General features: G+C 40.1%; 1 protein-coding gene across 19 annotated transcripts in view; it reads left to right on the top strand.

Annotated features, from left to right (window-relative positions):
- MAST4 (microtubule associated serine/threonine kinase family member 4) overlaps nt 1-23,948 on the top strand; it is a 525,532-nt gene that overhangs the window by 487,426 nt on the left and 14,158 nt on the right. For 16 of the 19 annotated variants that reach the window (XM_073235555.1, XM_073235554.1, XM_037026097.2 and 13 more), the window contains 12 exons: nt 586-794; nt 2,172-2,310; nt 3,695-3,827; nt 4,700-4,865; nt 6,643-6,744; nt 11,939-12,061; nt 12,258-12,370; nt 15,009-15,136; nt 15,334-15,569; nt 19,507-19,707; nt 21,998-22,227; nt 22,728-22,850. In XM_073235555.1, coding sequence (XP_073091656.1) covers nt 586-794; nt 2,172-2,310; nt 3,695-3,827; nt 4,700-4,865; nt 6,643-6,744; nt 11,939-12,061; nt 12,258-12,370; nt 15,009-15,136; nt 15,334-15,569; nt 19,507-19,707; nt 21,998-22,227; nt 22,728-22,850 — 1,903 coding nt within the window. The remainder of the gene's footprint in view (nt 1-585; nt 795-2,171; nt 2,311-3,694; nt 3,828-4,699; nt 4,866-6,642; nt 6,745-11,938; nt 12,062-12,257; nt 12,371-15,008; nt 15,137-15,333; nt 15,570-19,506; nt 19,708-21,997; nt 22,228-22,727; nt 22,851-23,948) is intronic. The other 3 variants (XM_073235567.1, XM_073235571.1, XM_037026104.2) reach the window with 1 other exon arrangement.

Below are 23,948 nucleotides of genomic sequence, written 5' to 3'. Positions count from 1 at the left end.
ACAGCCTCATATGACCTATTACATGCTTCTCAGTTAATCTGGAAATTTCATGGGAAGTAAATTACTCTCAAATTGGAAGCCAACTCCACTAAGTAGCTGTGGTTCTTTTCGCAGAAGGTAAGGGTGCCCTATAGAAAATCACTGCCTTAGTGAGGCGAGAAAAAAATGCTTAACATATATCTAATGGAAGAAAGGATTTAGCTCATGGTATATATGTACTTTTGTTCATTCTTTCCTGCTCTGACTTGTGTATTGGATTTTGTTTTGTTTATGAGAAAACTGAAAACATATACAGCTAGCTATTGGAAAATAGCCTCTGGAGACTGTCCATTTCCCTCCTTTGACAGTGAAGATGTTTTTGATGCCTTATGTCTAACCTGTGACCTTTATTGGATGAATTAAAAAATAATCAATATAGCCAAAGAGCTTTGGCCTGGAATGGAATGTTTGTAGATGCCAGCATACCTTGTGTGAGCTGAATTCCAGCTTCCAAGTGAACTTTTAAAGTTGATGACCAGTCACAACAGTTTACCTATAGAAACACCCTGTCTTCCTGTGATCCCCAACTCCTGTGCTCTTTTTCAGGGCAGTCTACTTTGTTCGGCATAAGGAATCTCGACAGAGGTTTGCCATGAAGAAGATCAATAAACAGAACCTCATCCTCCGAAACCAGATTCAGCAGGCCTTTGTGGAACGGGATATACTGACTTTTGCGGAGAACCCCTTTGTAGTCAGCATGTATTGCTCCTTTGAAACAAAGCGCCACTTGTGCATGGTCATGGAGTACGTGGAAGGTAAATCAGCCTCTGACACAGAGAACGTGATGCTGCACCCAAAGCCCCATACTTGCTTTGTGGTTGAAGCCTTCTCTGTTTGTGCAACACAATGGGTCATATCCACCTAGGAACTGAAGCCAAGCAATGAGGTGGCTCGATTCCCAGTCATTATCTTGCGGTAATTGCTTGTAAAGTGCCTGCTCTACTTTAACAAAGGGAAAATTAGCACAATTTGGAAAAAGGTTGTTTTTCTTTTCAAATAGCTTTTAATCCTAACTACCTCCTCTCAATTGGTCATTGAAGTTAGAATACAATTTTTTCTACTTTTTTTTTTAATCACATAAAGGCATTTGTTACAATGATCTTAAAAAATGAATAAAAAATACATCCTTTTTGGTCTGTAATATAAAATTAAAAATTAGGGGCTAGAGGTACAATCAAAAAAGTTTATCTTTTTTTTTTTTTTAAGTTTGTGTTTTACTTTTTAAATGCTTCAAGTGATCTTATCTCCATCAGTTTTACATTAAGCTTCTGAATGATTGAGTGGCCATGACTTGTTGGCATAAACAAACTTAAAATGAATAGTGAGGACCAAAACAATTTTCAAGGCATCTAATTTAGGTTGTTATTGAACAGAATTCCGAAACTATAAAACTTACAGAAACATTAAATATCTTTTAATTCAACCTTTTCATTCTGCAGATGAGTGAACTGAAACCCAAGGAGGGAGACCTACTAGATATTTAGTGGTGGATACAATACAAAAACATAGCTTACCTGATTTCTTTCCATTGTTCTTTGCAACCCACTGATACTTTGTTCTTTGTTTTATTAGTCTTTGTTGTCGTTATTTTAACAACAATAATTAACATCTATCCCATGTTTATATGTGTTGGCAGTAGTCTAAATTCTTTACATAGATTACCTCATTTAATTCTCACAATAATCCTAAAAGGGGTGACACTATTACTGTCCTGATATACAGGAAAGAATCACGGCAAGTTGGCCCAAGAGCTCTGTCTATAAGTGTCAGAGTTAGTATTTGAACTCAGCAGGCAGATTCCAGGATCCGTGTTTTATACTGGCATATTTTAATTTGTTACTGTATTCCTAAAATTATGACAGCAGGTCTTCAAATTTCAGTTCCACTTCAGAGCCAAGTCTGCTCTCATAAGAGTACTACTGCTTAAATAAAAATCTGTATTTCCTCCACACCACACCACATCTAAATTAGAAACATGATTACCTAACACACAGAGTCTCCAGTAATGAATGTGATATGTTGTGTCTGTCCCTGGGTGCCCTTTGAGTTTGAAGTCCTGCAGTCTAAACCTATGGCCTTCTCCAATCCTAGCTGATGCTATGCCTGCCAAGTCTTTATCTTGTGTTGTACAGGGGGTGACTGTGCTACATTAATGAAGAACATGGGTCCTCTCCCTGTGGATATGGCCAGGATGTATTTTGCTGAAACGGTTCTGGCCTTGGAATATCTACATAATTATGGAATTGTACACAGGGATTTGAAACCAGACAAGTATGTATAGTGGTAAAACATACTTTTCTTTTCACACAATGCAAAAAGTTTTCTTATGTCTGTAAAAATGTTTTATTTTAACACTGCTTTGTATGTTTTAGAATTCTAATGTTCTCTACTAAGGAACATTTGTTTAGGAACATTATTTAGTTCCTTATTTAGTTTTCTAAGCAGTATATATACGATAATTTGTATATAATCCTTTAAAGGCTATATTATTGGTAATAGTTTATAAGAAACAAAAGATGATTGATTATAAAGAAAAAGATAATAAAGCCAGGGTTAGTTAATTTTTTAAGTTTTTTTAAAAAATATGTAAACTTTTGAGAAACTGTAGAATGCTACTAGTTATTTTCTGGATAGTTTTTGTGTTTAGTATCATATTTAGATACTTCTTTCCTACTCCAAGATGATATATGTTCAATATTGTATTTTACTCACAATTTAATTTTTAATTCAGTTTTTAACTTATATGAAGTTCATTTTGGTGTCTGCTTTAAGATATAGATAGACCTTTTCCCCCAAATGATTAGCGGTTCACCTTGGTACCATTTATTAAATGTTTCATGCTTTCTCCACTAATTTGGGATGCCCTGAAAATATTGCATGTTAATATGTAAAGTGTGCTGAAAATTTTATGATAAAATTAACTCCTGCTTATTCTAGAAAATATTGAAAGTACAGAAAAAGAAAATATTTCATTCACAATATTACCAAATAAAGACAACTAGTAGAATTTTGGCTTATTTACTCCCACTAGCTTTTTTCCCCCCAACTCCTCTATCCCTTTAATGTTTTAATTAATTTTTTCCCCTTAAAATGAAAAAAAAATTTAAATATAAATTCATAGAGCTGTCAAATGTGTATTCTTGGCATGTATAAGAAATGTATGTTTTATGCCTAATGAGCAGAAATTTAAATAGAACTGGAAGTTGAAATCTGAAACAATACATTTTTCCTGTCCAAGTTCTTTATCTTATGTCTCATTTGAATCACAGATGGGTAGCTTATCTTAGTTCCTGATATGTGACAGGGATTATTGGTAGCCCTTTCTCTCCTATTTTCTTATTCTGAAAGTGGAAAGATGTCAGAGCTCCTTACTTGCATTTTTCTGAGGGTTTCAAGTTGTAAATGATACTGTATGTGCTGCTTCAACAAAGATTAGCTGGGTCTGGTCCCTGGCCCTCTCTTTTGAATGACACTGGGCTGCCAGATACATTTATTAACATATTCATGTGACTTAATCTCTTCACAGTCTGGGTTTTATAGTAAGGTTGATACCTTTATTCTAAGTAGTCGTACAAATTGATGGTGGTGAGGGGAGTTAAAAAGAAAACTTGAGCTTCAGAGTGAATGTTGTAATGTATGTCCTTCTGCTTCATAGTTTGTTGGTCACCTCCATGGGACACATAAAGCTGACAGATTTCGGATTATCCAAGGTGGGGCTCATGAGCATGACTACCAATCTGTATGAGGGTCATATTGAGAAGGATGCTCGAGAGTTCTTGGACAAACAGGTAAGTTAGGCATGCTGTTCAGTTCTATAGAGAAACACAGAGTATGCTATTGCCAGGGGAATGCAGAGTCAACTTGATAGGCTGTTTTCACATTAGTACTGGGAGTGTAGATGTCTGTATAAGCCTTACATTTAATAAAGTGCAAATTGCTTCCATTTTTCTCCCTGGGCCTCTTTGAACTGTCCATTCCACCACATTCCTCCCCCAACATTATGGTCTATTAGCAAGATGAACGATCTAATTGCACACAGTGAGAATGTGAGAGAGACAAATGGAAAACTGTCTTTGTAAAGAATTCAGGAGTCTCAGTAGAGTACTCGTGAAATTCATGATGCATCGTGCAATCATGGGGGCTAAAATCTGAGCTATGGCCCATTTCCCTTTAAGCATGCCTCATTACCATGTACCCAATCTGTTCATTGTAAAGTTACTTAAGGTAAACACATCTCAACTGTCATGCTTTTATGAAGTAACCAGGGTGTGAATATATGTTGGTCATAGAAATACTAAGACTATCCCTGATAGTCACAGATTTAAAAATGCATTATTATTTTAAATTTACACAAATGCTTTTAATATTGTAAGAAAAGTAGAACTACCAAACAGGATCAAACCCTCAATTTGCTGTTACAGATTACACCTGGTTTAACATTAGAGCAACTGTAAATTTCCATTTTATGGTATTTAAATATTTCACTGCCTTCATTTTTGTAGATACCAACTTATAATTGCTGTTCTTAAGTTCTTTGCCCATGTTGGTTCCATGTGGTTGAGCAGATGCACTCTGGACACCGTAATTGGTGTTCAGCCATCTTGCTCATTTAAGTCATGTCTAATATTCCAGTTATTCTAATACTGCAGTTGTCTTCTAGGTCTGTGGCACACCTGAGTACATTGCACCAGAAGTGATTCTGAGGCAGGGCTATGGGAAGCCAGTGGACTGGTGGGCCATGGGGATCATCCTCTATGAATTTCTGGTCGGATGTGTGCCATTCTTTGGGGACACTCCAGAGGAGCTGTTTGGACAAGTCATCAGTGGTAAGTATCATCAGGAGTTATGTTTAGGTCACTGTTGGGAAGCAACTATTTAATGTAATTCTGTGCGTAGTACCATCTTTACTACTTAAATGTTAATCTTTATCGAACAGTTTAGCCAACAAATTAAAAGAACTTACTCATCATAGCACATAACTGACTCTCACAGTCTCAAGAGAGCTATTTGTGTTGAAAACTGATCTAAAGAAGTTTTGTTAACATGGAATTTGGAAATGAACTAGCATTGTAACCAGTTTTTATGGCATGCTTTTTCTGTAAAAGAAATTGGAGTGGGATTTGCAAATGATCTCATTCACATCCAGTCTTCATTTCCATGATAGGAAAGTTGCACCAGGGAAGAAGAGGTTAATATGGGTAACATTTACATAAATGGGAAGAATGGCTAATGGCACAATGAAGAAATTAACAAAAATGTAATAAACCCTAAAACAAATGTCTACCAAATAATAAATAATGAGAATGGGAAGGAAGCAAATTTAATCCACAGATTGTTAATGATTTCATTGGTAGTTGTTATGGTGTAATGTTATTTCTGTAACAGCTGTTCATCTTTCATTTAAAATTCAATAACCTTTAGATCTTAACCTGAAAGCTGACCCTACCTATTGTTATGCGGCTTGTGGCAAAACTAAATGATAATTAAATAGGCTCCATTACTACCCTACCTGCTGTTTTTATAAATTTCCCCAAGCCTCACTCAGAGAGGCCTCTTTTCCTCAAAGTTTGTGAGCCATCACTGACATCTCCTGTCACCCACCTCCAGTCCCCTCTGGACTGTGCTTCCTGAGCACCACAGTGGAAATAGGGGGAAGTTCATTTTGGTGTGAGGAGCCCTTTAATCACAGCATTATTTTATACCACTGACTTTGCAAGCCAGGCATATTTGTAAACTTTAACAAAGTAGATTTGTGGGTTGCCTGCAGTGTATAACCCTTTTATGCAATATCTGAGCTGTTTATGGATTTATAACTAGGCTCGTGTCTGATATACCAAGGCCTGAGTGGCAAGAGGAATCAACTGTTTAATTAACACAAGCAGCAAATGCTGGCTTTGTTCTTGATGCCTTACGGCTGAGATACATATTCATGTTTTATTTTCCAAATCAGATTTAAACTGCAGCAGCGGAAGCTAGAGGCAGGCACACACAGAAATAACTCATGTTTTATTGCATTTCCATACACACAAGCACGCACACCTTATCTTCAGGCAAACTCCTTTTGAATGTAGAACATACAGTAATATTTATGACAGATTTTAAATACTTCCATTACTATGATTACTCTGGAGGTTTTTTTCCTTCCTTAGGCTTAGCATTTTGACCTTTCTTTTGTCAATAAAAATGGTTATTTTTACAAAATTATTTTTTGCTTCTTGAAGCTGAAGAATGTTTGGATGTGGCCGAGCTCTCAGCTGAGGATAGTAGGAGAGAAAACCTTACGTTCCACATGAAACGCAGGTGTTTAGAGCTTCCATTACATTAAGTCCTCTTAATAGCTAAAGGGAGCAATTTGTTATGAGCCAGTTCTGCCAAAGGAAAATGAATCAAAAAGGCATTGTTGAAAGCTGTGCTATTCAAGTGGTGTGAAACAGTGCTTCTCATACTGCATCAACTGAAGATCTTGGTAAAATGCAGACTCTGATTCAGTCTGGGTGGAACCTGAGATTCTGCATTTCTAACGAACTCCTTGTTATGTCCCTGCATTAGGAACTGGGCCCCCATTTGAGCAATAAAGTTGTCAACTACTTTTCTTCCTTCTAGATGAGATTAACTGGCCTGAAAAGGATGAGGCGCCACCACCCGATGCCCAGGATCTGATTACCTTGCTTCTCAGGCAGAATCCCCTGGAGAGACTCGGAACAGGTTAGAGCGCATAGGTTTTAATTTTGCTAATGTACAAGAAATGATGTCTGTGTAGAGCACGCAGAGGTTTTTGTTGGTGTTTTGTGTTTTTGTAAAGGAAACATCTGTCTTGTTGGTGTAGAACATGACTTCAATACAGTATAACAATATTTTGGTTTTTTTCATGGTTCAGAGCAGTAAGTACACAAGGAAGATTGGTTGGTTGGTTGTCTTTGTTTTTTGTTGTTTTTGAAACGCAGAAATTATTCTTAATTTGTTTCAACAAATAAAAGTTCTCTGGAAGAAAACCTCAAGAGCACATGTAACTCTTCCCTCCCAAAAAGCATGCATCTTAAATAAATTGAAACAAGATTAGAGATGTGGAGCTTTTTTTTGTTGTTTAGGTTCTTTTAAAAATATATGTTCTCAGAAGGATTTGACCCCGCATGTTACTGTGAACAGGCTTTGAACAGATTATCAGTACTTGAACTAATCACTAGAAATGAGTGCCTGGGGTCGGACCACGGGCTGTCCCCTAATGGTGATCACCACTACGGCCTAAGAAGCAGAGAATCAAAAACCATTGACTTTCAAGATTAAGGAGATAGTAGATTTGTTTCTTGCTGGTTATTTTTCCTGACTCTTCTGCTACTGTTTTTGTTTGTTTGTTTGTTTCTACCCTTCCTTGGCCTGTTCTTCCTTATATTCTCAACAGAGGTCCCAGTATAGAGTCTCAGTGTGCCCCAGTATGTGAATTTCTCTAGAGATGCTGATTATTGAATATAAATGCACACACACACTGTAATAGTATCCAAAATTTTTATCAGGGAAAATTGTTGACTCATTGGGTTGTTTCCTCTGAGCTGTTCCATTTCAATAGGAATATCAGAAAATACTGAAGAAATAATTCTCTCCCCCATTTCTTCCAAGACAAAAATTATTTGCCAACAGCTCCTCTATTGTTCTCCACCTTCTCTCACTTGGAGGGCGCTCTTCTTGCTTGGGCACGGAAAGCTGTGCCACTAGAGTTTATGATGATATATTAAAACCCATGGGCCAAATCTTTACTTTGTAAATAAAGTTTTACTGAAATGCAGCAATGCTGTTCATTCATCTTTTGTCTGTGGCTGCCTTCATGCTACAGTCGCAGAGTTGAGCAGTCATGACAGACTACCCATGAAGTTTAAAATATTCCCTGTTTGGCTCTTTACAGAAAAGTCTTGTAGACTCTGCATTAAAGAATCAGAGAAGGATTAAAATCAGGGCACAATTGGGAGAACTTTTCTGAGTTGGGTCTCTTACCAGGCTCCCATGTGAGCCTTTAACTAGGAGGGGCAACATAAATGGCAGTTATGGGCACAGACTCGAAGGCATATTGCCTGAGCATAATCTCAGCTGTGTGACTGTAGCAGGTTTTTCCTTTTCTGGCCCTCATTTATACATCTGTAGACTAGAGTGGTACAAGCTCACAGGACTATTAGGAGCATAAGACGTCGTCCACTGTGGCTCGTAGGACCAGGCGTGACCTGGCTGCTGCTGGTGGTGGTGTTTTTTCTGCATGTGTAATCTCCTGCTTCCCCTTGGACCTATGAGATCCAGAAATGGTGGTGGCATGCGCTCTCACCTTTGCACTGACTGAACTCTAAACTGAGTAGTTTAGGTCTCTTCTCACCCTGTTAGGTTTTCCTATGCTCTGGAGTGACTAGCAGCCTGATATCCCACCCTCCGTGGTCTACTGTCAGATTTGCTTTATGGTTCAAGAGATACAAGTAGTCATCAAAGAACTGGTGTCAAGACTGTATGGTGCAGAGTTTTGAGGAGTGATTTTTTTACTTACTTGAGCCAAATAGGAGAAGTTGTGGCATTTTCAGATTGTCCTGCAACAATACAAGTATCTATTTCTATGTCCTATTGGCTGTCTCAGAGAAGGGTTGCCCTAAGTTAGGATTAAGAATATATTAGAATCAGAACACTCCTTCGAAAGAGTTCCCTTCCCCCTTCAGTGTGGCTGTATCAGCTGGAGAATTTTTCCACTTAATATTCTGCCCATTTCCCTCCTCTAAGAATACTTGGATTCTTGATTTCATGAGATAGGGCTATTAAGATGGTCAGCATATCTACGTTTATGTATTATATGCTGCAAGTTATCTCTGCAGCTTTTCTCCTTGACTGCTACTTTTAGTCTTTTCAGGGTGTGACGGTTTGAGAAACAAATCTAGCAGAAGCTCAAAAGAGACATTTGAAAGACCCTGCCCAAGCTCTTAGCATTGTCAGGAAGTGCTTGCCAAACAGGCAGGTCCAATGTGACAGGTCCCAGTAGGGCCCAGAGAATGAGGCTGAGAATCCCACAGGCCTGCCTGCTGCTTCCAGTGACAGCATTTTGGATTTAATGCATATTTAGCGGGCAAAATAATGCACCGTGAAAATGTGCGAATGCACATTTGCCCGAGAGACTAGAAAGGCTGAGAAAAGGAGTGTGAAGAACATAATGGATGTTTAAGAAACTTCCATGAAAAGAGAGAAAAACTCAAGGGAGAACATTAGTGCCAAATGTGACTTGCAGTTTGGGAACTTGTCCTACTTGAACTACACTTTTGAACTTTTAAGAGTATTAGGTGGCAACCTGGCACATGGGATTTTCTTGCTGCTCAGGTATGAGTGACTCCCACCCATGTACTAGCTGGCTGGTCTTGAGCAGTTTTTTCGTTGCCCTGAGTCTCAGTTTTCTAAAACCGGTGTGTTATATACTTCACAGGATTATCATAAGGACTAAATGCAAGTGTGCTCATGAAGGTACCTAGTACACTAACCTTATACATGATGGGAGGTCAAGAAATTATCAGCTTCCCTTCCCTTCCTGGTGAATTCTTACAATGAGAGCCGCCTTTTACATGAGTTCCTGTCTCACGTGATTTGTACTTGGCCCGTAATGCCATCATCCACCCTGCGCCATCAATTTAGCCCAGAGGTAGTTTTTCCCCAGTGTGTCCCTTTCATTCTTTTGTTCCCCATCTCTCCAAAAGCGCATAAGAAACAGGACCCAGTGATAAGCAATCTCTTCTCCATGGAGCACAAAGGCCAAAGGGTAAGAACTGTGAACTGTATCAGTAGTGGGGGCTGTGACTCCTTGGGGAGGACCTGCATTTGTCATCGTCCACAGAGATAACATACATGCTCTCACCAACTTGAGTCCCAAAGATTGGCTAGCAGGGAGCGAAAAACTGGACCCTCTGGATTTGGTGTGGAGGTGCTGTTTAAGCTGTTGGCTCTAGAGAACTGTGCTTTTCCGGGTAAAGTTGAGTGACCTCAGAGTATCAGAGCTGTCACTTGGTGTGGCCCACAAACAGCAGCAGAAGTCATTGCAGTGTAGCGTGTGTTGGGCCACTAAGTTTGACTCTGTGGGCAAGTGCCACTGGCACAGTGATACAGTTGGATAAATAACTGTGAGCTCTTTTTGCTTCTCCGAGATAAGAGCGCTAGAAGAAAATGACTGGCAGCTGTGTTTGGGGACATGGGTTGGGCTAGATGAGAGCTAGGATGCATGGAAGACTGGAGTTAGACTATGCAGAGGTCCTGGGAGAATAGCCTTAGGAATTGGCTCTGTAGCTCAGTTCCCCAGGATTAGCAGTTGTGAACCCATTTGCAGATCAATGCAGGAGAGATGGCAGGGTAGGCTCTGAGCCAAAGCATGCCTTTCCCCTTTGTGGCACATGGCAGATGGCACATGGATGGACCTAGGTGCTCTGAGACAGACCTCCACTCAGCCTCTCTAACCCTCCCTCAGCTGAGTGACTTCAGCCCAGCATGCCTATAGCCTGTCCTTGGTTTCCCCATCCAAATACAGTGGATAATGGCTACTTCATGGGCTTAACTTTCAGTGATTTAATTAAAAGAAATAAGATGCCTCTAGCATCTGGTCCAGTACTTGCCCAGGTCAGCCCTCACATCCCAGCTGCTAATACTATTGCTACTGGGATCAGCATCAGACGTAAGGGTCGTGCTGTAAACATGGAGAATGCTTGGTGGATCCTGGATATAGATTCTAATCAAATGGGGTGATTTTCCCACTTGACTCCTTTTTCTCTATCCCATTGTTTTCAGATCACTAGTGTGCCCAGGCTGGGTTTGGAGCTCCCACCAGTACCTTGTGCTCCGAGGGCCCTGAAGGAGACAGAGTCAAACATCTTTGAACCACACAGGCAGCTCCCCTGCCCCAGGATCCGAGCCTATGTTGTTTCATTCAGCTTGCACTTCTCACCCTATGTCTTTCCTACCCCCTTAGGGCGGGATGAGAAGCCTGGGTGCCAACTGCATTGAAGAGGCATTTACATCACGCCTAGGAGGGCTTCTGGCAGGGAGGCTGGTTAGAGCCTGGTATTAGTCTTGAGAGAAATTTCTCTGCCTTGTGTTTTTTCAGGAATGATTCTTCCTAATCTCCCTCATCAGCAAGACAGGGCAGGGGCCTGAGTCTCACGCTATGCTTTTATATAACATATACCTTATACATAGATTAAAGTAAAATATTTTGATGGGGCTTGCCTTTCAAAATTACTCCGTAAAACCGTAAACTAAATTAAAAACATTGTTTCACTGACTTGTGCTATCATGATGACTTGGCAAAAAGAGGCCTAAAACTTAGGAATTGTGGTTTTCATCCCATGCTGTATAAATCTGTCAAACAGATTTGCCAGTTTCTTACTGAAGAATTTGTAATCCACAGACTCTGACTCCTGCCTATGTTAATGATCAATCCAATAAAATTGAACGGTAACCATTATATTTAAGATTTTACCTCCAGAGGAAATATTGCTGTGAAAACATTTTGCACCTTGTTAGAATTTCTTTGGGTTTGTAATGAGCAAGTGTGCTGTGGGTCAATGTGTGTCCACATCCCCAGGTTTAGCATAATGTGATTTTAAGTGGCTGCATCATTAACCTTTGAAAAATGGAGGCTGTTGTGGAAAAATTAACAAAGGAGAAACTGTGCCTTAGCGACTGCTATTACCAAATCAGATCTTCTGCTGATAAATTATGCATAAATTTGTGTATGGGGGAGAATTGGTTGTAGAATGAAAAAGTAAGATTTCCATGACTTCTTTATTTCTCTGTTGATGGAAATGTTGTTTTGTTTTGTTTTTCTTAAAAAGCTGATGTTTACATTTGCTTGGAGTTTAACACTTTCCCCTCATCCTTCCCCTCCACTTCCTGCCCCAAGGTGGTGCCTATGAAGTCAAACAGCATCGATTCTTCCGTTCTTTAGACTGGAACAGTTTGCTGAGACAGAAGGCAGAATTTATTCCCCAACTGGAATCCGAAGATGACACAAGTTATTTTGATAGTAAGTGCATTATCTGACATAAAAAAAAATTGTTTGGCCTTGACTTTGTAGAAAATCATCTCTGCTTTTGATAGAACCTTCCAGTCTGAATCCCTAAATGTAATGTTGCTTTGATAAAGAAACTCATAATTAAAATATCTGAATGAAAAGCTGAAATTTGGAGTAACTGGAACTGTTCCCAAACATTTCTCTGCAGCTCGGTCTGAGAAGTATCATCATATGGAGACTGAGGAAGAAGACGACACAAACGATGAAGACTTTACTGTGGAAATAAGGCAGTTTTCCTCATGTTCACATAGGTTTTCAAAAGTAAGTGAAATATGGCATAAACATACAGGGCCTCTCTGGGAGAATCTCAGATAACCAGCCAGATAGTTGGTGCCCCACATCCTGCTGGACAGGATTGTAAAAACCACCTACAGTGTTTGGGGGCTTAGGGGTGTCTTGTACTTAAAATTCTTTGTGCTTAGGAAAGGTGACCCCACCATCCTGATAATCCAGAGGCCTTACCCCTTACTGGGGTGTTTTCTCTGTCCCTGGCTCTACAGATTAATACGCTTTTTCCTGAAGCACTGCCTTGCATTTGTAGTCCTGTCTTTGGAGTACCCTCCGAGCCCTGGTCCTGCTCGGGGCTAGGCTGTGAAGGCGACCCCCCATTTCTTTCATCTTATAGTGAAGACCTTTGAGCTCATTGTGTGCAGATTCCCTCCTAGTATTACCGGGAATACAATGCAAGGGAGAAGGCTTAGTCCTTGACATGAGCTAACACACATGGGATAGTGGACTGTGGAATGACAGTCTTGTAACCATAATAGAAAATGTTACATTAAGGAGGCAGCAGGAAGCCAAGCTAGAGTTTGGAAATGAGAGAAGATTGTTTGAGAAAGATGCTTTTTACTGACAGTGGTAGGATTAAATAAACAAAACAAAGAAACCTGATAGTCCTGAGACAAGGCAGGGCCCTAGGGAAATGGATATGAACTTACAAGACACCCTGCCTCCCTTCTGCTATTTTCAGTAGCTCTATATTTTCTTTTGCCGTGGCATTTTACATGATCATTGTTTAGTTTTTCTGTAACATTTAATGGTTTTAAATTGTCCTGTATCTTTTCCTAAGTGACTGCCGGGAATGCATCTGTGCAGTGGCCGGCACTGCCCTCCCTGTTTACAGGAAAGACAGAGAGTGGTAGGGATTTCCCTGGAGGGGGTGCTGGCGCGTCTGTCCCAGAGCCAGGATAGAAGCTTCGGTTACACTGCATGGGGCTTTCTCCACTGCCTGCTCTCTGGCCCGTCAGAGTTGGCCCCTAAACCCTGTTTCCTTCCTGCTGTCTTCTGTTCTTTAGCCCCCTTCCTCCTGACCTCAGTAGATGATAGGAGGTCTCAGGGCCATTCCCCAGAGAGGAGAACACAGCTGACTTGGGCAGTAGGGGTACTTTCTGCACTGGGGTCTGAGCTCCCTACTTAAGCTTCCATTTTTCCTATGGGACAACAGACATCTCAGGTTTGCCTAAGCTCTGATCTGCTTCAGAAATCCCAGTACCAACATATGAAGCTACCTGTCCGCATATGTGATTTATAAGCCAAAGAAATGCCTCCGAATCATAACCAAAATGTACTGCATCCTCCCCACACATGACTTGAAAAAAGGTCATTTACTCTTCTCTTTGCATTCAATTCTAATCCATAGTTCTCCTTCCCACCTCTGACTGGTGGCCATTAAATCATTTTCTCCGTGATTTTCTTTTTCTGATTGACTTCATGGTTAAAAAGTCATCTAACAGGTAAGATTCCTCAAGGGAGGAACAACCTAAGACAGGCACAGTCACAGGGGGGCCATCAGGTGAGAAATTGGGGATCAACAGAGGTGAGGCTTAGAACCTCAGCCCCCCTGTTTTGAGAGAAATCTTCTGCATCCGTGGATGTTTTGCTGCCCTTGTCTAGCTTGGATTAACACATAGTCTACAGGCACACACCTGATCATCTACATTTGCTCTCTTACAACACTAAACTATGTTTTCTACCTTTATCTTGCATCTACCTACCACTTCAGCATTTTATTAAAAATAATAATAATAAAGAGAGAAATGTGGTATCCACATATAAATCAAGTATAAAAATCAAACGAATATTCATATTTGAACTGATTGTTTATAGTTCATAATGCATGATCAAAACCGAAAGTTTCTGTGATGACTGCCCTTGTACTGTTCACCATGTAACTTATTCGCTATGTAAGAATTTGTTCTCCATGTAAGAACTTGTTCGTTATGCTTCAGAAGATTGGAGACTGACTAAAATTAGGCCTGGGGTGGATTAATGATTGTGCATTAAGCATTGACTCCCCTATACAGAATTTTATTGTTGTTAACAACCATTTGATCAATAATTATGAGAGATGCCCTCTCAAAAAAAAAAAAAGTACAGACTTCCAATTGTAAAATAAATAAGTAACCGGGATGTAATGTATAGCATAAGGAATATAGTCAAAATATTGTAACAACTTTGTATGGTGATAGCTGGTAGCTAGAATTATCATGTATATAAATGTTGAATCACTGTGTTGTACACCTGAAACTAATGTAATACTGTGTGTCAACTACCCTTCAATAAAAAATAATTATCTACAAAAAAAAAGGTCATCTAAGGTGTGCATTGATCCCCAGACCTAGAAACCCTAGTGCATCTATGGATTTTTTTTTGCAGATACAAAGTCCTGAATGAGATATGGCAGAAGGTGATGACTTCATAGCTCACCACTCCAAAAGAAAAGAAATTGTCCATTTACCTTCATCTCAAGATACACATAAATTAGCATTATAAAGTACCTTCTGGAAACACTGTCCCAATTCAAACTTTAATCATGCTCGCAGGTTTTTCTCCTAAGATTAGGGTTCTTTCCTGACAAATTATTTCAAAAAGGTATTAACAAGCACTATTTGCATTCCAGGTTTTCAGCAGTATAGATCGAGTAACTCAGAATCCAGGAGAAGAGAAGGAAGACTCTGGGGACAAAACCAAAAGCACGACTCTGCCGTCTACAGAAACATTAAGCTGGAGTTCGGAATACTCTGAAATGTATGTGAATTGTCTGTCAAGAAATATCATAAGCAGGGGCTGCTAGAGCAGTATTCCTTAAACTAAAGTTTAAGAATTTAAACTCTATGTGCGTCTGAGTGACCCAGACAGCCTGTAAAAACACAGATTCCAAAATTCACCTTGAACCATTTCCTTGTATGAATATATAGGTGACTTTGTTTTGGTTTTTCATTAAGGCAACAGTTATCCACATCCAACTCTTCAGATACTGAAAGCAACAGACAGAGACTCAGTTCTGGCCTGCTTCCCAAACTGGCCATTTCAGCAGAGACAGAACAACATGAGGCTGCTCCCTGCCCCGGAGACCTCCACGAGGAGCTGGAAAAGCCAGCCCTCCCACCTGCAGAGTGTGCCCAGGAGGAGCCTGAAGTCACCACCCCCGCCAGCACCATCAGCAGCTCCACCCTGTCAGGTGAGGCCCTGGACACGCCTGCCCTGCAGACACTGTCTGCCACGTGGAGAGAAGACTGCTGGTGTCCTGAATCCCAGGGCTGGCCTAGCTAGGTAGAGACGTTGGCTGTTTTATGCCACCAGCCTCCCACCATGGTCCCACCTCTTGGCCTTGGGAAATGAGCTCTTAAGACCTGAGGTCAGATGTCTCAGCCCCCTCCTTGGTGCATGGCCATAGAGCAAACCATCCTTGCCTCAGAGCCAGCCTTCGTTTCCGCAGCTGGGCTTCAGGGGGACCCTTTGATGGCAGTCACAGCACAGTAACTGAGAATGTTCTCTGTTGTTGATGCAAAGACATGCCTGTGGAGTTGCATCTAACTCAAATTTAGGAGTAAGGAACAATGTCAAATAGTCAAATGGTCAAAGTTACCCTCAAAAATTTCTTAAATCACTCATAAGGTATAGTCTAAAACCATCATTCCCTCTATAGTGTTGAAATGGGTGATTGTTGCTTTGAAGGAGTTGCTTTTTGATATGTGGGCCTTGTTGCCCCAAATAACTCGGCTTTCCACACTGGACTCTGAGCAACTGCAGCAAGATGTTTATGCTGTGGGGTTCACAGTGCCTTCCAGGCCTCTAGGACTGAGAGGGGAGCACGGAGTCAGAAATACTAACCCAATTCCAATTGGTGTTTGATGTGCATGTGCAACAGGACCACAGATGAAGGTGACCTTCCCAGTCTCTGGGTATCTGGAGTCAAGGAACTCCTGAGGTGTCCCTGGCTGTTTGAAAGGCTGTCAAGGGGCTTGGGCCCTTTCTGTGAAAGCTCTTTATAATGTCACTTGGTAACTGTCACTTCCTGACAACAGGAACAGTTACCTTCACAGGCTTTTAAAATGCCTAATATATCATGGATATTTGCTGGTCCTTAATAATGGAGGTGTCCTCACTAGGTAATCAAACTTGTACTTCCCTTAGAGCAAGCCCTTCAGGTGCATTTAAAATACTATTTGGTTTATAAAAAGGTTATGTGCAGTTTCTCCTTCCACAGAGCAATGTGCATTTACACTTAAAAAATAAATAAAAGATGGGTATGGCTCATGGTTGGTATAATAAATGTTTTCATTAAACCACATTCAATATGCTATATTGATAAGCGTGATTCCAAGATTTTCATGAGCATATTTGTAACTAACTGAATATTCATAGAGTAATTTTTAAATAATTTAATCATTCAAACTTTATAGGCTGGGTTTATTTCAGCTTCACTAAAAAAATTGGTTCTGTGGAGCATCACATGTGCTTCTAGTTTACCATAAGGAAAAAGAATGTTGGGTTTTTTCCTTCTCTCTCTCCCTTTCAGTTCTGTTGCCATGTAGGATAATTCCACTTGTTCTGACTCTTTATAAATCTAAGGGAATAGCAATGTGGAAGTACTGTAGAAATAATGTAGTAGTCTAAGATTCCTGGCCATTTTTAGTTCATCTTGGTAATCAAATCAAATCAAATATCTCAGTATTTTATATTTCTGGTTATTAAGGTCCCTGTTTCTTGGCTTGTTATCTTACTCTTGAGTAGAGTAAGCTTACCTTCATTTAAAGTTGATTCTTAATATGGTGAGTTGTTTATGATCTGTTAGTCTCTTCAGCCTCCTATCAAAAATGTAGGAGGTAAAGGGAGGGGAATGGTGTCTAAGCATTTGATTGATCACTTTCATAATTAAAAAAAAAATCTGCCTAGGTCCTGCCATGCATTTTGATTAATAGATTCAAGCCACCTTTCTCTCTGTCTCCCCCATATACACACTAAAAATAATCAAAGACCTTGGGGGCTGCACAGAATAGAGAGATGAGCTGATTTGCTCATAGCCAAGGGTAATTAGGGAGTCTGAAAACCGTGACTGTAGTAAAATTAAATTTGTTGATTTTTATATCGCTCCACCATCAAAAAGAGAGAACCCTTGACATTTGCAGAACATTAAGGTGACATTATCCACCATTGGCAGACAAGAAGCACATGCTTACATGCCGTGCTGTGAAATGAGATGGTGGAGGCAGGAGGGAGGGATGATAAAAGAGAACATTGTATATTCACACTCTGGCATTTAGGGAAGTACAGCTTTTTACCTGTTTCTCTTTTTTCATGACTACCTTGTATTTGAATCAGTGAAAAGTAAGTCTTTTGAAGCCTTAGGTGCTCTAATGCACCCAACAAATTATTCATCGTAAAGAGATTTAGCTTTTCATTTTACACTTGCCAACGATCCCATCCAAACCAAATTAGAAAGGAGAAGGGAATATGTAACTTACCCAAAAGTAAGCCTAAAATTATTGAGATGAGATTTTTGATTGGTGAAGCAGCTTTTTCAAGTCCTTCAGCAGTTCATTTCTTTACTTAAAAGGAATGAAACAGATGTTCTGGTAAGTGAGACTGAATTTGACCCATAGGAGTAGAAAGATTGTTGATATTTTGCCTTGAGATTATCTTCCTTCGTAGTTTGGATGGGTATCACCTGGAAGACCATGTGCCTAGCACAGTGACTGGCCAAGAACGGTGCAATGCCCAGGCCCGCTGTCCCACTCCCCAGGCTTTGGTCCTGCCTGTGGGGTCTGTGTCACCTTCTGTGAACTGGGACCAAACTGTAACTGTTCAGTGGAGTGGCATGTATACAACAGTGTAACAGAAATGTTAGTGAGGTCTGTGAGACCTAACTCATTCTTAGACAAGAATGTCATATCAGCACTTTAAAGTCTGCTGGCTGGTCTTTCAAAGCATCATTCATTATCATATTAAATTCTCTGTGTGGATTGTGTATCTTAAGGTGATGATTAGCATTGATGATTTTTAAAGCACAGGGAACTTATAGCATTCAGATGTAAAAATGAGATAAGCACTTTTTTTTTTCCTGGACAAAGATATATTATCAGTGATTTAAAAAAGAAATAAGGGAAAAAGAGAAAACAGCCTGTGAAAGAAAGTAGGAGAAACCAACAAGGGGTGGCCGTGCAACTTTTCTCTGGGGGAAAATATCACTTTGGCTCAGGAACTTTCTTTACTCTTAGCCTGGTACACTCACCAGACCGAGGTCTGTGATTTTCCATTTCTGCATCCTTACACAGTTGTATTCTGTCAGGATCCTCTTCTGAAGGAAGTCCTAATTTTTTTAATGAATAAACCAAAACAAAAAACAATATTCCAGTTTATATTAGGGGTACATAAAATATAAAGTAAAGAAGCATGGCTGGTTCAGAGGGGAAGGGAGTCTTCCCAATGGCCTAATAACTTCAGGGCAGATCAGCATATGACATGCTGTCTAGATTAAAAGCCAAGAAGACATAATGAGCCACTGAGTAATGTAGTCAGTAATACCTCTTGTCTCCTCCTGTGAAATATACAAGGAGCTTAGAGTAAAAGGAAGTATATGGCATGAGAATGAGAGGAGACACGCTAGGAGTGCGGTGTGTTCTAGGAAGACAGTAGATGAACGCAGGCTGAAGTCTTCATGAAGTGATTAATGATGTCCATGTATCAAGACCACAGTCATTAGTATTGTAGGGTAAGCACAGCGTGCAGCAGGTGGCCATGGTGCTCACAGAGTAATGATTTCCTGGCATGGCCCTTCATGGTGATGGTGTGGCAGGAGTTGTAATTCTCTACAGGGTTGTAAAATACACAGTCTAGAAAACAATTATTCTTCTAGTTAAATGTACTTGTTGACTGAGAAGTAGCAGGCTTGTGTACAAGCAAAATGAACCTGAATGGACACCTATCTCATCTCTTCCTCCTCCATATCACCTTCCTCAAACCAGTCATGTGTTTTTAATATCTGCCTGACGGCTTGTGAGCCACGTGGGAGTATATTTCCCAGCGATTGTCCTTCTTTCTCTCCCTCTTCCCTTCTGTCCATCTTCCCTATCCCAGAGTTTCCTGAACGTGTTTATCCCTTCTTCTTTGTACAGTTGGAAGTTTTTCAGAGCACTTGGATCAGATAAATGGACGAAGCGAGTGTGTGGACAGTACAGATAATTCCTCAAAGCCATCCAGTGAACCTGCTTCTCACGTGGCTCGGCAGCGATTAGAAAGCACAGAAAAAAAGAAAATCTCGGGGAAAGTGACCAAGTCCCTTTCTGCCAGTGCTCTGTCCCTCATGATCCCAGGAGGTAGAGAGACCACTACTCGCATGAAGTTGTGTGACTTTGCATGCGGTCCTGACCCCTCCCCTGGAATGCTGCTTGAGATCAGGGTCGCTGGAAGCAGTGCCTGGCGCTGCCCCGAGCGGCAGGACCTCCGGGTCTCTGGGCCTCCCACGCAGCACGCCGGCTTGTTCCTTCCACTTCCTTCTGCAGCCAGAGATGAGGCAGGCTTCCTTCCCACAAAGCCTGATTTCTTTTTTTGTTTTCTTTCCTTTCCTTTTCTTTCTCCCCCACCTTCACAAGTCAAATGATAAATTTGCCTCCTCTGAATAATTTTTCTTCACCAGCTATGCATCATGTATATACTTTGCAAAGCTGTTTACAGCATCTGTCTTGGAAAGCTAAGTATAGTTTTTATCATCTAATTAATGAGGAAGTAGACACAGAGGGCCTAAGTTTTTCATTACTGGGGATATGGAGAATCAGACAGCAGTGAAAGTAGAAGTTTGCCCTACCCTGCCTGTTGAACTTTGTTTCCTCCAACTGGTAGTCAAATCATTTTCTGCCCTCTATTGGAAAACTGGGCCTAATTATTGTTTTGTTGAATTGCAGTATTTTTCTACAACCTTGTTTTGCCTCTGCGAATCACCAAGTCTGTAGTAATTCCGCTGGCAGAAATGAAATACACACCCTGGTGGTTATGTCTTACCGCTCAGATGACAGCAAGAGAGTGGTGATGGCAATTGAATTATATTGCAGATGGCATGCATTTGGAAGAATACAGACTATGTATAAAATGGATTGTTTACATTTTTGAAACTTCATATTTGTGCACAAACAAGTTTGATATAAACAAATGCTTATTTGGGGGTAGTACTCCAGCCTGTTTGTTTCCTGGGAGACATCCCACTTACCACCATCAAACAAATACTCCCTAGTTTGAATGACTGTTGAGAACCCATAGGCACTGGCCCCAGGGCAGCTGCAAGTCGGGAAGGTAAGTGTGGTGTGGCCAGGCCCACTTCTAAAAGCTGCTGAGGAAGCCCACATCTTGGTAAACAAGAACAGTTATTCAATTTGGGGAGATAAGGGAAACCTTCATAAAACAAAGGATCAGGGGCCTGGCATTCAGCAGTTTGAATCTGTGTGTGTCCACCCTCTCCTCTTCCTGCTTGCATGGTTTGAAGTTCCCTGCCCACCTGCGTGTGTCTCTTCCCTGGCCTTTTGATTTAGACAGAAGGTAGCCAGCAAAAAAAGCTTGCTACAGATGTCAGAGTGATGGAGCATGGAGAGTGATACATTTAGCTTTGTTCTACTTTGGACAGACAGAAGAATTAGAACAAAGGATAGTATGGATACTTCCAGCTTACTGTGGCTGCAGTGGTACTCCCACACCTGGTGAGCCATCAGTAGCACTGGTCGCTTTATAGTCTGGCTCCATCCAGCTGAGCTCACATTCAAGCCTCAGCATCTTTTAGAGATGATTCTTTTTCTCAAACATACACATACTTTAACTCACATAACCAGTTAGGATTTGTTTAGAGTTACATAGATGGAAGAGTGATCTGAACTATCGGTTAAAAGTGTGTTTCCTTGTAAAACAAGGAAAGCAGAGTAGAATTGGTTTTGTGGAATATGAACTGAATTTTTCTTAAAATCTATCTATTTCATCTACATTGTTCTCTCAGACACCTTGTTAGTATCACAGGTAGTAAATGAAAACAGTTGTTATCAGTAATGAGGAGTGATTCTCTTATAGAATAGTTGACATTTTGGTGTTTTCTTGATCAAAATTATTTCATTAGTGCTAGTTCAATATTCTTGTAAAAAGCAGCTGGTAGATTGAGGATTTGCTTTCTTGACTGTGTGTTTTTGAAAAGGACCATGTTAAAATCATTAAGGGCAAGATTTGGAGCCTGAGAATCTCGTACTGTAGTCCATACGGTCTTCTCTGTGTGAGGATGGACTTGAAATTCATACTTATATGATTTGTTTCTTTAATTAAAAGAGAATGTATTAAATAAAGTATCACAGCCAGATAGTCACTAAGTTTTGTGAGTGTTGTTATTAGAACAGAGAACTAAGAAATTATAACTTTGGAGTATTGGAAATGAGTTATAATAGAGATACTTGGAAGGTTTCCTTGCCAGACTTCTGCTTTGAAATCCATGCTAGTTACCAGTATAAATGTTTTAATATTATTTTTTCTTTATTGGAAACAAGTAGATTTACTTTGCAAGCATGCTCCCATGGTGAGGGTGGACTGTGTGGTTTGCATGGTGAGGATCAGCCTTGACGACTGGCTTCTTTGTTGCAGATATGTTTTCTGTTTCTCCACTGGGGAGTCCAATGTCTCCTCATTCCCTGTCCTCGGACCCTTCTTCTTCACGGGATTCTTCTCCTAGCCGAGATTCTTCAGCGGCTTCGGCTAGTCCACATCAGCCCATTGTGATCCACAGTTCGGGGAAGAACTATGGTTTCACCATCCGAGCCATCCGGGTGTATGTGGGAGACAGCGACATCTACACGGTGCACCATATCGTTTGGGTAAGCCCAGGAGTTGCCCAGCCCCGTGAGGTTTCACTCCCAGCCAAATGTTTTTCCTCTTAAGCTGGCATTGGGACTTGTTTCATGCTCTTCCCTTTTGTCTATGTGGTAGAATTGAATTTACCAAAAACTAATCCTTTCTCATAATTCTGTCCAGTTTTCATATTTGATTGCCCATTCTGCATGCCAAGCTGATGGAAATAATCAAAGAGACTTCTATTTCTACCCTTCTTTTATTCCTTTTTTTCTTATTTTTTTTTCTTGGCCTTTAAAAAAAAGAAAACTACTTTCTCAAAATCACCTGAAATTTCTTAAGGAACTACAGAAATTATCCTATTTTAGGATGAGACAGAAAAGGAAAAATGACCATGCACTATTGATTTCCTCTTAGGAGCTTAGGATCATTTGCTAATTCATTCAGAATATTCTGCCAGAAGAAACAGTAAATGTTGAGATGGTAATTTGTTTGCTTACAATTTCTACTCTCCTCTTGGACTTAGAATGTAGAAGAAGGAAGTCCAGCAGGCCAGGCAGGACTGAAGGCTGGAGATCTGATCACACACATCAATGGAGAACCGGTGCATGGGCTTGTCCACACGGAAGTTATAGAGCTCTTGCTAAAGGTATCTTTCTTATGTCATGGCCATACAGATGAAGCAAGTATCTAGAAAGTACCTTGTTTTTGGTTTTGTTTTGTGTCTTCTATACTTGAGTTCTAGAGTTCTCTATGGCTCACTCATACATATTCTGTCTGATTACTGAGAATGTATCCATAGTTTAACATACTTTGTAAAGACAAAGATTACATGAATGCTCTGGTTTTACAACTCAAAAAACATCTCCCTATATCTGCATAGTTGCATCCTGATTTAATTTTGCTTTTTATTCTAAATCACAAATAGTAAGAGTTCTGTCTTACTCACATAGCAAAATCTGTTTGCAAATCATCTAACCTAACGGTGATTTTTCTTCAGAACACCTAGTAGGTTTTATTCTAGTATCATAGCAGACAAAGTGGTGTTAAACTGTGAGGTCAGATCTGAAGGTTTAGTCTGAGAGTTGGATTTCCTTTGAAAGATAGAATTGTGAATATTTATACAGATATTAGAAGTGGTAGAAATATGTAGTTGTAGTAATGGAAGAAGAGGTTCTAGCAATCATTAAGCCTTCCACCATCATATAAATGAATTTGAATATAGATCAATTTCTATTTAGACTAAGCTGAATAAAGCTTGTGGAATAAGGAAATCACAATAAGCATGAATATCAGTGGAGAGGGAGAATGTATACAGATTCCAGTTCTGCTGACTGTAGAATAGAAAGTTATAGCTCATTATGGGTCTGTTTAAAAGACAAATTTGAGTTTGATTTTAATTTTTTTCAGAAAAGAAGACTATTTGTGATCAGAAATACAGTCTCTTAATTGGTGGATTATTTTACAAATAACAGATTAATGGATGACCTCTTGCTTCATGATGACTGGGAGGGTATGTCAGGGCTACCAGACAGAATCATAGCTCTCACATAACAGCCTACTGAGAGTCATTTGAATAATGTAAATTCAGACTATTTCTAGAGCACTCGCTCTGAGGCAGGTACATAGTAGATGTTGGTACAGGGGAATTAAGGTCCTTGTCCGCAAAGAGTACAGAAGATGTAGGAGATGCATGTAAACAGATACAGTTCAACTCGATTAGCGAGGGCTATAGTAGAGAGAGGAA

This window comes from Manis javanica, chromosome 1, assembly GCF_040802235.1.
Source record: "Manis javanica isolate MJ-LG chromosome 1, MJ_LKY, whole genome shotgun sequence".
Taxonomy (NCBI): Eukaryota; Metazoa; Chordata; class Mammalia; order Pholidota; family Manidae; genus Manis; species Manis javanica.
This window is presented reverse-complemented; position numbering and strand designations above follow the sequence as displayed.